The sequence below is a fragment of the Oculina patagonica genome, chromosome 6 (genome assembly GCF_052425735.1).
Source record: "Oculina patagonica isolate OP01 chromosome 6, crgOcupat, whole genome shotgun sequence".
Classification (NCBI taxonomy): Eukaryota; Metazoa; Cnidaria; class Anthozoa; order Scleractinia; family Oculinidae; genus Oculina; species Oculina patagonica.
Window position 1 is genome coordinate 34716919 of NC_135763.1, and position 15181 is coordinate 34732099.

The 15181-nt window shown below is 41.3% G+C and overlaps 3 protein-coding genes and 1 pseudogene across 3 annotated transcripts in view; 3 read left to right on the plus strand and 1 right to left on the minus strand.

Moving 5' to 3' along the window:
* LOC144656473 (uncharacterized) overlaps positions 1-15181 on the plus strand; it is a 228987-nt gene that overhangs the window by 121843 nt on the left and 91963 nt on the right. The window lies entirely within an intron of this gene.
* Positions 785-2978, minus strand: LOC144658051 (uncharacterized). Its single transcript, XM_078518376.1, has 2 exons — positions 1452-2978; positions 785-910 (listed from the first exon to the last, which is right to left on the minus strand). The coding sequence occupies exons 1-2, from the start codon at positions 2976-2978 to the stop codon at positions 785-787; spliced, it is 1653 nt and encodes a 550-aa protein (XP_078374502.1).
* On the plus strand, positions 4782-6424 carry LOC144658052 (uncharacterized; annotated as a pseudogene).
* On the plus strand, positions 11135-14318 carry LOC144657021 (uncharacterized). Its single transcript, XM_078517301.1, has one exon. The coding sequence runs from the start codon at positions 12023-12025 to the stop codon at positions 13550-13552; it is 1530 nt and encodes a 509-aa protein (XP_078373427.1). The 5' UTR covers positions 11135-12022; the 3' UTR covers positions 13553-14318.

Below are 15181 nucleotides of genomic sequence, written 5' to 3' on the forward strand. Positions count from 1 at the left end.
GATTTCTTGTAGCCTGTATTAAACAGTGGCACGGTTGTAATCTTTAAATACATATATTTTTCATAAAACGCAGTTTTTTGGCTTTTGATCAGTAAAGCAAATGATTCGATAGCTGGCCTTCTCCAGGCGTCTGGTTAGTTGTGCAGCAGCGCAAAGAACAGCGCACCCAAATCCCTTCACTAACCTTTCGAATCGTCGTAATTTGCGCTAATCTCGTTTTTCGCACTGCCCGCCAACAAACCGAACGCCTGGAAGAGGCTACTCGGTAGCTTGCAGCGCGCGTTTCCAAAAGGGTCCACTTCTTTGCGCGCGCGTAACTCGCGAATAATAGTAAGGCCCAGCATAGAAAAGGTTCCTTGAAAGACAGGTATCATTGTATTTTTAGTTTCATCATGTGTTGATGGTCTGCTTCGGAGTGCTGGATTCTCTGCTACCAGTGAAAATTTGCTTTATTTCTCACTATGAGTCAATTTTGACAGTTCACAGTAATTTTTACTTGCCCTTATAGCTTTTTTAACATTGTCAAGCTTGTCATTTCCCTTGAGTTTAGCAGAAGTTCGTAATCCTTAAGGTCTAGGAGTATAAACTGGTATTAGTAGAATTCTACTTATACCATTCTAAATATACTTATGCAAATGCGACGATTTGATATTATTAGCCGTACTTATATGAGTTGCGCAAGCTCGCAATGTGCTAGGATTGACTTTATAATGCGGAAATAATAAGAAATTTTCGATTTAGCGTACTTCTGTGAGAATTGTACTAGACAATTAGATTATTCGCTTTAAATTTCAATGCAGTGATAGGTGATTCGGCTTGCGGCTTCATCAACTATCGCCTCAGAGAAATTTTCGAGGTCGTAATTTAATTCCCTGACGGAAGCCCCATGTGCCACCAGGCACTCTGGGTCCTGAAGAGGAAAGAAGAATCTGATTGTTAATTATCAGTGTCATGAAAATTATCATGATCATGATCATGATCATCATCATTATATATTATCATTGAACTTGCATTTCGCAAAAATAAATTGGATAAGAGGATCTTTCACTGTCCCCTTCCAAATGAGGATACAAACATTTGAGATGACATCGCAATGGTAGAAAATTCATTCAGATATTCAATTTTTTTCCAATTTTCCGACTAGCTAGTTTATGAAGCGTTAACATTCAGAGCAGTTGAAAATAATTCGCAACAGCGATCACAACCCTAGTTATTATTATTATCTGATAACCCTGTCCAGTTTCCTGTAAGCGCTGGTTGTCAGGGGTGGTGAATGGTCCTTCAAAAACTGTGGGTCTCGCCAAAATTTTAGCCAAATTTCAGGGGTCTCGTCGTCTCGAATTTTTTCTTTGACACCTTCTCGGAGTCTCGATTTCTTTTGCAAGGCTAAAAACGTCTCGGGCTCGCAGAAAAGATATCAGTCTCGCCGTCTCGCAAAGTCTCGCATTAACCATTCGACACCCCTGTTGTCGGTAATTCTTCCCATACCAGTTAGTTAACTCGTGTTCAACATCTCTCACGGTCAAAAATTGTTCATTGTTAAGAGTGACAAGAGTTGAATCTTCCATCCATCGCGCAGGCGCTTCGTAAAAATCAACATAACAGCGCTTTCGCCAAAATTGCGACACTGGTAGCATACCATTCACTGCTTCCTCCAACTCATTGCTAAATAAAGCATTGCCTTCTAAATCATCAGGCCCGTCAAAATAGGGAGCTGTGTTTATTTCAAGATAAGGTGCCAAAAGCATATGGCCCCTTGACATGTTCGCAAAAGAGCTCCCTACGTAAGACTGGCCCCAAAGCAGATTTTGAAGGGCGGAAAACGTCGAAGCGTTTTGATCAATTGCAGCCTTTGGTAGTGCGATATCAATGTCGTAAGTCCACGGTATAATAGCCTGACTTCTGACAGCGCCTAACAGGGTTCCATAAACTACACGGTATTCCAGACCTAGTTTGTTCAACGCCCATTTAAAATCCGTCAGCATTTTTCCTAAAACGGCACTGCAACATATCGGTGCAGCTATTCTTGGAAGATCTTGCGGCTGCACAAATGGTTTTTCTGCGCACAATTTCCAGTTTGCAACGCATGCTGTCCACTCGATTCTGTTTTCCGTAACGATGCGAAGAATCTTGTGTTTGCTAGCAAATGATGCATATTCGGGAACTTCGTTTGACCCTTCGAGAGTTCCTCGATCCGCGCGCGTGATCTCGCGTGTCCACACGCAGTTTGTTAGGTTTGCCATTTTCAATTCGCCCTTTGATCGAAGAAAGAACTCCAACAAGGTCAACCTTCCAAAACCGTCGATTAAACCTCCTATTTCGTGGAACACATCTTTTCGTATTACAAATGGTCCTTGTAGAATGTTACAGCTTTGTAGCATAATCTCACGGTTGGATTCGTTTGGTGGAGAGATTTTGACTTGTAAATTTTGCACTGGGCCTGTATTTCTAATGTGAACACTCCACTTCTTTGTAATAAATCGATACCAAGACGAATCCAGGGAAACAGATCTGGCGGTTTTGATACCCGCGTCGTGATCGCTTCCTTTGTCGTGTGTTAAAGGTTGCTGCAAACGGGTCGCGCCGTGAAACTCTTTCATTGAACCAAGAAAATGGCTCAACTTCCACAGAGAACGCTTATCGATGTAATTCAATTCCTGAGAAATGTTCTCGTCTTTGGAAGAATACGGAAAAACCACCAAGAACGAAGCATTTTCATCTACCACATTGAATCCATTGTCCAAATGAATGAAAGCGAGTGAATTTCTCCACGACGGCGGTACTGCGGAATTAGTAGCGATGAATGGGTGTTCTTGCGTTTTAGCAGTTTTTCTTTTAGGAATAGTAATATTATTCCCATCTTCAACGCACTTAAAAATAAAGAAATAGCAAACAAACAATGATACCAGAACTAGTGTTATAATGTACCTGAACAATTTAACTATTTTTTGCCAATTAACGCCACCGACAGGTTTCATCATTTAAGAATTGGAACTTGAACGGTTTTACAAAACCTTAGCAGTCACTATGTGCTTGTGTGTTACTCTGCGTTCAATTATATATTATATTCGAATAATTGGGAAAATTTGTCATTCAGTGTCACTGAAAAATTGATTATTAATTGTTGTAGTCAAATTCACTCTTGGAAAAAGAGTTACCCTGGTTACGCCTCCAGATCAATAGAACAATTAGAAAGAGGAACTAATTTCAATTTAAGAGAGGTTAGTTCCACGCTCAAATCGGGTGAATTTGAAGAACAACAGTGACTATTAGTCACCGCATAATAGGACTTTCGTAACACCGTTATTTTTGAACAATTAAGAAAGAATTGGTGGAGCGTGGCCACACGCTCGAAACAGAAAAACAATAGGCTGCAGCCACTAGGCACTCTGGGTCCTGAAGAAGAAGAAGAAGAAGAAGAAGAAGAAGAAGAAGAAGAAGAAGAAGAAGAAGAAGTATGACGTCATCATCTCGCTAATTTACATATTTTAAAAACGTGGATATCTCCGGAAAAAAAGAGTGTGCGTGGCTGTGTTCAAAGGCGAAGGTTGAGTTCGGGCGCGAATCGCGAGACGCGAGGAGAGCGCGCGAAGCGAGATCGCCCGTCGCGCTCCAAATCCCCTTCTCTTTTCCCTTTGAACGCCGGCCACGCAGGCTAGAACAAAAATAAATATTTAAAAATAGTAAACGGCATTTTTCTTAAATAAAATTTAATGTAATTGAAACATTTCTTGTGTACAGACTACAGCATAGAATAGACAGATGCGAATTTCATTATAGTCGCTCTTTGATGAAGCTAGAGGCGGCTTTACCTGTAGAGAAAGCTAAGACCAGCATCTCAACTAGGGTCCACTAGGGGGAGTAGAAATACTCCTAGTCACTTCATGCAACTGAAACCATGATAAACTCAAGCTTGATGGACAGCTATAGATTAGAAGGCAGACTTGACCTTTTCACTTGACGAATATTTAAACACTGAAAAGCAGTTTTTTTTCTCCTGTAAATCCCGACTCCCCTTAGGAGAATTTTGTCGCTCACGTGACTTTAGTCGCCATGTGTTCAAGTAGGCGAGTGTTGTCAAAGTTGTTATTGTGCCGTTCGTTCAGCTCGAAGCAAACAGTTCGGTAAGTTAATATTTCGCCTTTGTTACTGCATAGAACTTAATACCTTTTGTAATTTTCAGAAAACCTCACTCAGATGTATACATTTACACGAATGCTTCTGATGGAAGCGAAGAGTTTTATTCAAGTTGTTATGACTTTGTTCATCGTCCGATGCTGTGCGACCGATATGTGCCTTTTGAGCTTGAGCCCATTGCGAGTTGTGAGTTTTCGACGTTTGTTTGAGAGGAAATAAAGACAGGTACTACGGTACTGACATCTCCTAGTTAAACTAATGTCGTTAACGTAGGATCTTCGATCATCCCATTGGCTAACATTATGAAGGCATAATTTTAAGCATTTTACAATTGTTCGAGAATCGAAAATATAAACGTTGATCGAATTAAATTTTTTTGTGTTGAAAAGATGATTAAAAGGTGTCACAAATTGACCTGATTTTAGCGTGAACTAACCCCTTTCAACCCCTTTAATGTTGAAATTTGTTGCTCTTTCTAATAATTCTATTGACCTGGAGGCATAACCAGGGTAACTCTTTCTCTGAGAGTAACTATGTGAATAAATAATCAATTTTAGTGACACTGAAGGGCATTTTTAAATTTTCCCAAATTTTCGAGTAGACAACAGAGGTTTTTTAAACGGTTGAAGTTTAATTTTTACATAATGAAACCTGTCTGTGGCGTAAATTGGCAAGAAATAGTTCGATTCTTTAGGTACATTCTAATACTAGTTTTGGTATCTTCCTTTGTTTGCTATTTCGTTATTTTCAACACCCTTGAAAATACGAACAATGGTAGTATTCCTAACAGCAAAACTGCCAGAACGCCAAAACACCCTTTCAGTGCTTCTAATACTGCAGTACCTCTGTCGTGGAGAAATTCGCTCGCTTTTATTCATTTGGACAATTGATTCAATGTGGCCGATAAAAATGCTTCGTTCTTGGTGGTTTTCCCTTATTCTTCCAAAGAGGAGAACATTTCTCAGGAGTTGAATTACATTGATAAGCGTTCCCTTAGAAGCTGAGCCATTTCCTTGGTTCAACGAAAGAGTTTCACGGCGCGACCTGTTTGCAACATCCTTTAACACACAGCAAAGGAAGAGATCACGACGCGGGTATCGAAACTGGCACTTCTAATTCCCTGGATTCGTCTTGGTGTCGATTTATTACAAAGAAGTGGAGTGTTCACATTAGAAATACAGGCCCGGTGCAAAATTTACAAGTCAAAAACTCTCCACCAAATGAATCCAACAGTGAGAATATGCTACAAAGTTGTAACATTCTACAAGGACCATTTGTAATACGAAAAGATGTGTTCCACGAAATAGGAGGTTTTATCGACGGTTTTGGAAAGTTGACCTTGTTGGAGTTCTTTCTTCGATCTAAGGGCGAATTGAAAATGGCAAAGCTAACAAGCTGCGTGTGGACACGCGAGATCACGCGCGCGGATCAAGGAACTCTCGTAGAATCAAACAAAGTTCCCGAGTATGCATCATTTGCTAACAAACACAAGATTATTCGCATCGTAACGGAAAACAGAATCGAATGGACAGCATGCGTTGCAAACTGGAAATTGTGCCCGGAAAAACCATTTGTGAAGCCACAAGATCTTCCAAGCATAGCTGCACCGATATGTTGCAGTGCCGTTTTAGGAAAAATGCTGACGGATTTTAAATGGGCGTTGAACACACTAGGTCTGGAGTACCGTGTAGTTTATGGAACTCTGTTAGGCGCTGTCAGAAGTCAGGCTATTATACCGTGGACTTACGACGTTGATATAGCACTACCAAAGGCTGCGTTTGACCGAAATGCCTCGACGTTTACCGCCGTTCAAAACCTGCTTGGTAACCAGTATTACGTAGGGAATTCTCATGGGATGAAAAGGGGCCATATGCTTTTGGCACCTTATCTTGAAATAAACACAGCTCCCTATTTTGACGGGCCTGATGATTTAGAAGGCAATGCTTTATTTAGCAATGAGTTGGAGGAAGCAGTGAATGGTATGCTACCGGTCTCGCAATCTTGGCGAAAACGCTGTTATGTTGATTTTTACAAAGCTCCTGTGCAATGGATGGAAGATTCAACTCTTGTCACTATTAACAATGAACAGTTTTTGACCGTGAAAGATGTTGATTACGAGTTAACTAACTGGTATGGAAAGAATTACCGACAACCAGCGCTTACAGGAAACTGGTCAGGGTTATCAGATAATGGAACTAAAACTAGGGCTGTGATCGCTGTTGCAAATTATTTTCAACTACCCTGCTGCCTCGTCCCCAGGCGCCGGTCGGCCGGCAAAGGCGGTTAGGCGGGAAAACAGGGAGCGCGGGGGTTGATAGTTAGGGAGCGAGCCGCGGTCCGTTTCCCGTCCGCATCAGGCCCATAACGCCAAGCGAACCGTGTACGTCAGTCCCACAACACCAAGCGAACCGTGCACTACCAAGGAGGAGGACGCCTGGGGACGAGGCAGACTACCCTGAATGTTAACGCTTCACACTTCATAAAACATAGGCACGCTAAGCGTGCAAGAGCTATTTTTTCATTCGATGTGGTGTCTTGGGCTACGTTTACACGGACACGGTTATCAATCGACACGGTTTCATGACCTCGAAACCGCATCGGAAACGACACGGTTTCGAAGTGTTTACACGGAGCCTATTTAACGATTTTCCGACTGTTTTCAAATGTGATTGTATAAGCAAGCGCTGCTCTCTATGCTTGTTTCACCATGTTTACCCTTCGCAAGCCAGCCAGTTCGTGCCAAAATACATGGCCGTTTTCAAATCGATGCGGTTTCGCCGTTTTTGACCGTTTACACGACAACGAAACCGTATCGTTTTGAAAACGCTCCACTTTTGACAGCGTTTTCAAAACGACCCGGTTACAGTAGTGGTCTCGATCGGTGCCGTGTAAACGAAAGGCGTAACCGCATCGCTTTCGATGCGGTTACAAATGAAACCGTGTCCGTGTAAACAGTGCCTTGGTTTGTCCTGTATGGTTGGTTTATGTCATGGGTTGAGTTATTATGCGGTTATTCACTGACTTGAGTATTCCTTTTAAGAAATAAAAATGAGATAACCGGTGCAATATTGTTCTGATAAGATGAGAAAATAGAAGGAATAGTCAATGATCAAACGCCTACGATACACCGATTCAGCGTAAGCCGGAAGTTGCATGGAAACGAGGCCTAAGGGCCCTCGGCGACTAAAAATTATAAAGTTTTTATTAGCGTGTGGGGCATTTCGAGTCGATAAAAGCATTCCCTTTACAAATTAGCCACGAATCTTGATCCTAAAAAGTTCAAAAGTATAAGAAGAAGAAATTTAAGGTTTAGCAGGCTAGAGAAGAAATTCTTACAGCTTACCGGTAAGATTTTGTTGTCATCTTCTTTGGAATCGAATATTTTATATTCGCTCATCAGCATATAAACCTGAATGTTTGCCGTTCCCTGGCTACACTCAATTTTGGATTTTGTTAATCAATAAAACGAACTACCTTATGATTCACTGAATGGAACTTTTGAAGAACAAACTTGGTTTTGAGAGCCCCTTAGGTTTTCAATCCGAATAAAAAGATGTAGGTATCGACATAGAATCGCAGAGAAAGTCACGCGTTAACATGTCTCACAAATAGTTTCAGTTATCTAAATTATGTTAGTTTGTTTCGACAGAGAAGCTCACGTAAACATGACCCGCAGTTTGTTGTAACATTTTACAATCATGATAATTAGTCAACAATCGAAAAGCGTACAGTTAACCCAGTCAAATACAGGTATGTCAGATTTTTTTTCACTGAATTTTTTTACGGACCTGACTTCATTTGTGAACTGGATCGAATTTGACCAGCAAGAGAAGATTTTATTGTTTACATGTAAGCTTCCCGGTCAGTATGACTTTACCGGTAATAACAACCGAGTCTGCTTTGAATACACTGCTATATTTTGCTACTTCTCTAGAATTTGTGTGTTTAAAAAGCATCGATGACTTTAAACACTAAATAAGCTTCCGTGAGTGTATACACACAACTAACCCATTGGCGTCGAAAACGACTTTGTGTACTTTATATTATAATTCTTTTGATATGAAAGTTGGCTTTATTTTATTATTGACCTGTATGAATCTGCTACTCAAATACATGTACAATTCAATTTACACCTGAAACATTTCATGCCAATCACAAATTCTACTGAAAAAATCTGTCAAATTCTGTAACAGAATCAGTAGACTGTCTTTAATGATGTATACGTGATGTTTACGCGAGTTTCTCCATTATATTAATACTAGAAAGTTTTCATTCAGATCGAAAACCAATGGGCTTCCTTCCCACATCAAAATCTGTTTCTTAAAAGGTATTCTGGATTTTAAAGTGGTTTCATTTTATTGATTAACAAAATTCAAAATTGATTGCAAACTACCTGAGAGAACGGATGAAATTCAGCCTATGCTGGCGAGGGAATATTGAAGTTGGCAGCAAAATCTTACCGCTAAGCTGTTAGAATTCCACCTGTCGCCTGGTAGACATTAAAATTTCTTCTCTTTATACTTTTGCACTGATAGGGATCAAGATTCGTGGCTAATTTGTAAAGGAAATGCTTTCTTTCGACTCGAAACGCCCAAAACGCTATTAAAAACTTTATAGTTTTTAGCCGCCGAGGGCCCTTAGGCCTCGTTTCCATGCAACTTCCGGCTTACGCTGAATCGGTGTATCGTCTCAGTATGCAAAAGATGGACGAGAAAGAAACGATCGGACCCTTAATCACCCCGATCGTTGCTATCGCCCCTGTAACTTAAAAAAGTTTTCTTGCGATCGTGTTCTATCCTTCTAGCACCTCTTTCCGTTCTTCGCCGTAAAACTGCAATAACTGAGAAAATAGGAGGCCACGAGTTTTGCTCTTTCATTGAAGGCTGCAACTGTGTTGGATTTAGGACTAAAATGATTGTTTTTCGTAGGTCTCCGATCATACCAGGCGATCGGGACGATCATATGAGAACCCCCGCCTCCAATCGCTTTGATCGCCTACGACCGTCGACTCAGTCTTTGCAAACGATCGATGCGATAGAAACGATCGGGGCGATCATATGAGAACCCCCGCCTCCAATCGCTTTGATCGCCTACGACCGTCGACTCAGTCTTTGCAAACGATCGATGCGATAGAAACGATCGGGGCGATCATATGAGAACCCCCGCCTCCAATCGCTTTGATCGCCTACGACCGTCGACTCAGTCTTTGCAAACGATCGATGCGATAGAAACGATCGGGGCGATCATATGAGAACCCCCGCCTCCAATCGCTTTGATCGCCTACGACCGTCGACTCAGTCTTTGCAAACGATCGATGCGATAGAAACGATCGGGGCGATCATATGAGAACCCCCGCCTCCAATCGCTTTGATCGCCTACGACCTTCGACTCAGTCTTTGGAAACGATCGATGTGATAGAAACGATCGGGGCGATCATATGAGAACCCCCGCCTCCAATCGCTTTGATCGCCTACGACCTTCGACTCAGTCTTTGGAAACGATCGATGTGATAGAAACGATCGGGGCGATCATATGAGAACCCCCGCCTCCAATCGCTTTGATCGCCTACGACCTTCGACTCAGTCTTTGCAAACGATCGATGCGATAGAAACGATCGGGGCGATCATATGAGAACCCCTGCCTCCAATCCCTTTGATCGCCTACGACCGTCGACTCAGTCTTTGCAAACGATCGATGTGATAGAAACGATCGGGGCGATCATATGAGAACCCCCGCCTCCAATCGCTTTGATCGCCTACGACCGTCGACTCAGTCTTTGCAAACGATCGATGTGATAGAAACGATCGGGGCGATCATATGAGAACCCCTGCCTCCAATCCCTTTGATCGCCTACGACCGTCGACTCAGTCTTTGCAAACGATCGATGCGATAGAAACGATCGGGGCGATCATATGAGAACCCCCGCCTCCAATCGCTTTGATCGCCTACGACCGTCGACTCAGTCTTTGCAAACGATCGATGCGATAGAAACGATCGGGGCGATCATATGAGAACCAGGCTTTAACGTACGTGAAAATTATAAACGTACGTATAAAAAATGAAATTTTACGCGTGCGATTGCATGCGTGGACTTTACGTTGTGCAATTTTCAATACGACGTTTTTTTCTAGGTTTGTGCGTACGTTAGAGGCACGTATACACACGTAGTGATCATGAGGGTTTTCGCAAGAGTTAAACTGACTGAGTTCAACTTTTTTCATAGCTGCATGTCTGCGGTTATGCAGCGATTCAACCAATCATACTTTTGGATTTTGTCACATGACACGACTTGCCATGTTGACGCCATTTTGTTTTATATCGCCGTCGACGTAAACGTGGGAAAATATTCAGATTTGGAAGCACTTCTTATAGATGATACCGTATTTTTTCAATTAAACGCCGGGCCCCGAATAAACGCCGGGTCTCCAAGGAAGAGTGGTAAGTAAGCCTTTTAGGCATTTATTCGAGGTGTAATATGCTTTAGGTATGATGGCAAGATAAACCCCTTGTTTAATAAACATTTTGCTCAAATAAACTGCACCATTCAAATAAACGCCGGATCCACGAAGCCAAGTTTGAAATAAACGCCGGGGGCGTTTAATTGAGAAAATACGGTATTCGAAAATTTCCTGCAATATGGAACTGACTACAGCCCCAAATTACAAGGACTCAGTAGTGAAAAAAAAAACGCCTGGCATCAGGCAGATCAGGTCACGGAGGTGAATCGGGAAGCCGGGAAGGCCTACTCAAATCCAAGAGAAACAATTCTAACCTGCGATCAGGCTTTTTTTTACGGTGGGGAGGAGAAAGAACTTCTCCTCCCGCCGCGACAAAAAGAACGTCTGATCGCAGGTTTAATAGAATTGTTTTTGTCGTAGGGCATTGAAGGTCACGCATGTGTTGATTGGCTTAAAACGGGTCATCTTTCATCACCCACTTGAAATTGGCTTGGTGGGAGAAAGGGAATGGGACGGAGGAAATGTTTTATTAAATACTTGCCACTTGAGGGATTAAAATTCGTGTGTTATACGCATTTTCCATGTGTTAACTCAACAAGGAATCCTCGCTTAGACCACAAAGCAGAATAAAACCGGGTAGTTAGAAATGAGCAGTATGAGATATAAACAAAAGAGACACATTATATCTTATGGATTTAGTTGTAGAAAAGAAAACAGCTCTGACATCTCTACCTTCAAAGTCTTCAAAAGTGATCAAAGTGCCTTTGACCTTTATAATAATACTGACGGCCGAGTATCGTCTATCGGCTGTCACGCTTCAACATAACGCACTTCTTGTTGAACAACAACAAAAGGAAATATAAACGCTACTTGGTTTAAAGCTGTTTTCAGTAGCTTCTTGTTTACTAGGATGTGGTATTCACCCACTTGATAGCTTTTTAACACTTTTTACTCGACAGTGGAAATTTTTGAACGTACGTTTCTTAACGCACGTAACTATTTACGCGTTACGTTTACGTATGCAAATTTCCACAGTCGCGTACTCCACTGTCGCGTCGCGGCCGAAAAGATATAAACAGAATTTCTTATTGTACGTGCGTTGATCATGAAACGTACGTAAATGCCCGCCATCCTGAATTTTGGCACGGTGCAAGTGTTTCCTTCTCCTTTTATACGTAGCAGAAGACGAAACTACAGCAAGAGGTCTTGGGCTAGACCGTGAAGCCGTTATCAAGTGGGTGAACACCTAGCAAAAGAAAGCGTGGATATGGACCACGAGTCATATTATAAATATTTCCTAAAGACACCATAAAAGATTTGAGTAGACCCTCCTGGCTTCTTGATTCACAGCCTCCGTGACCTGACGCCAGACGTTTTTTCATCAGTGCGTGGAAAAAAAAGAGACAGTGGGAATCTTCCTTTACACAATGAAACCGACCTGTTCGTGGCGTGAACTGGCTGGGAAGCTAAGGGACTTGAAAATGCTCATGTTTAGGCTAAGAGGATTAAAGATGATATTTCTAACGCTACTTACGATGTCCTTGTTTGTTTGCTATTTCGTTATTTTCAACCACGTTGAAGATGGAAATAATATTACTGCCAAAAAGCAAAGACACCATTTAAGCGCTGCAGTACCACTGTCTGTCGTGGACAATGTATTCAATGTGGTAGATGAAAATGCTTCGTTCTTGGTGGTTTTTCCTTATTCTTCCAAAGAGGAGAACATTTCTCAGGAGTTGAAGGACATCGATAAGCGTTCCCTGTGGAAGTTGAGCCATTTTCTTGGTTCAATGAAAGAGTTTCACGGCGCAACCTGTTTGCAACAACCTTTAGCACACAACCATCGAAGCGGTCACGACGCGGGTATCAAAACCGCCAGATCTATTTCCCTGGATTCGTCTTGGTGTCGATTTATTGCAAAGAAATGGAGTGTTCACATTAAGAATACAGGCCCGGTGCAAAATTTACAAGTCAAAACCTCTGCACAAAACGAATCCAGCCGCGAGGAAATGATTGTGCTACAAAGCTGTAACATTCTACAAGGACCATTTGTAATACGAAGAGATGTGTTCCTCGAAATAGGAGGATTAATCAACGGTTTTGGAAAATTAACCTTGTTGGACTTCTTTCTTCGATCTAAGGGCGAATTAAAAATGGCCAAGTCAACAAGCTGCGTGTGGACACGCGAGATCACGCGCGCGGATCGAGGAACTCTCCAAGGGTCAAACGAAGTTCCCGAATATGCTTCATTTGCTAACAAACACAAGATTCTTCGTATCGTTACAGAAAACAGAATCGAATGGACAACATGCGTTGCAAACTGGAAATTGTGCCCAGAAAAACCATTTGTGAAGCCACAAGATCTTCCAAGCATAGCTGCACCGATATGTTGCAGTGCCGTTTTAGGAAAAATGCTGACGGATTTTAAATGGGCGTTGAACAAACTAGGTCTGGAATACCGTGTAGTTTATGGAACCCTGTTAGGCGCTGTCAGAAGTCAGGCTATTATACCGTGGACTTACGACATTGATATTGCGCTACCAAAGGCTGCGTTTGACCGAAACTCTTGGACGTTTACGGCCCTTCAAAACCTGCTTGGGAGCCAGTATTACGTAGGGGAATCTCATGATATGAAAAGGGGCCATATGCTTTTGGCACCTTATCTTGAAATAAACACAGCTCCCTATTTTGACGGGCCTGATGATTTAGAAGGCAATGCTTTATTTAGCAGTGGGTTGGAGGAAGCAGTGAAAGACATGCTACCAGTCTCGCAATCTTGGCGAAAGCACTGTTATGTTGATTTTTACGAAGCTCCTGCTCAATGGATGAAAGGTTATACTCTTGTCACTATTAACAATGAACAGTTTTTGACCGTGAAAAACGTTGAGCACGAGTTAACTAACTGGTATGGGAAGAATTACCGAAAACCAGAGCTTACAGGAAACTGGACAGGGTGATGAGATAATAATAAAAACGAGGGCTGCGATCGCTGTTGCGAATTATTTTCAACTGCTCTGAATGTGAACGCTTCACACTTCTTAAACTAGCTTGTCGGAAAGTTAGAAAAAAATACTTGAATTTCTGAATGACATTTCTATAATAACGATGTCATCTCAAATTTTTTGTATCCTCATTTGGAAGGGAGAAGTGAAAGGTTCTGTTATGTGATTTATTTTTATTTTCTATATTTATAATTTTTAATGATGATGATGATGATGATGATAATAATAATAATGATGATGACGACGACGACGATGATGATGATGATGATGATTATGATGATGATAATGATGATGATGATCATGATGATAATAATAATAATGATGATGAAGATGATGATGATGATGACGATGATGATGATGATGATGATGATGATGATGATGATGATGATGATGATGATGATGATGATGATGACATATAACTACATTAAAATATAATAATCCCAATTATAGACCAGCAAAGAAAAAAATAAAGGTAAGCGTCCTCGGTCGCATAGTAATCATATGATTCAATCGTATGGCAGGAAAACGTTTTAGGAACAAACGCTTAATGAAAACTGGTTGGCATATCACGACTTATTTAAAACTAGCAATGGTATATTGCATTTCCTGTGTTTTGATTGGTTAACAGGCAATGGTATATGAGCTCATATACCATTGAGCACAAATCTGGTAGCCGAAACACGTCAACGAAAACTGCTAGGGAGCTCAAATATTGCAATTCTTTGGGCGTTATTAATAAAACAATCATTCCACGCGTGCTTGTTGGATATGAGATCGATATAGCCAACGAGGCGCGTACTATCTACCATCTCATACCCAACGCGCGCTCGTGGAATAATTGTTAAATATACACGACATATATTGCTTTTACGATGAAACGGATAGAGTTACTGGCTCTTTACTATTTAACAAAATAAAGTTCTGGCAATTTAGATTGGGATGTAATGGTAAAAAAAATATGGCTTGCCCGAACGGAAAATTTTTAAAGGAACGGAACTTCTTGAAATTTACGTATACGAAGTCCAAAATTGCCAACAAGAATTTCAAAACGAAAATGCTTTTATCTGTTAGTTCTCGTCCCCTCATTGTTAGAAAATCTCCTCAATCAAATCATGTGTTTCCAGAGCCACTTGTTCCTTGTGCCCCAGGCTCAGCCGGCTAAAAGAGACGCGCAGCTCTGGGGACGAGAATGGACCCGTATACCATAAGCGGCTATACTCGTTACTCAGCTCGGTTATAGGGGCTCTAAATTTGTTTTGAGTTGCCATTCAGGGTTTTTGCGTACTATTTCTCCAAACTGAAGCGCTTAATTATGGGTTGACGTAAAGTATATGAAATAATTCGTATATATGAACTGAATGATCCGTCTTAACTACAGGGTTAGTTCTTGATGCGAAATTGACTCATGAAGCAAACAACGACTGTATCACCGCTAAATGTAATACCAACCGCAAATGTAATAAAAATTAACTCTAAATGTAATACTAACCGCAAATGTAATAAAAATCAACCCTAAATGTAATAACTTACCCCACCGTAAATGTAATACAATTCAACGCTAAATATAATAAGCTGACCAACCGT

Coding starts and splice junctions, on each gene's coding strand:
- LOC144658051 (XM_078518376.1), bottom strand. CDS start 2,978: ATGAAACCTGTCGGTGGCGTTAATTGGCAAAAAATAGTTAAATTGTTC. Junction 911..1,451: donor GACAACAGGGGTGTCGAATG/GTTAATGCGAGA, acceptor TTTCCTCTTCAG/GACCCAGAGTGCCTGGTGGC.
- LOC144657021 (XM_078517301.1), top strand. CDS start 12,023: ATGAAACCGACCTGTTCGTGGCGTGAACTGGCTGGGAAGCTAAGGGAC.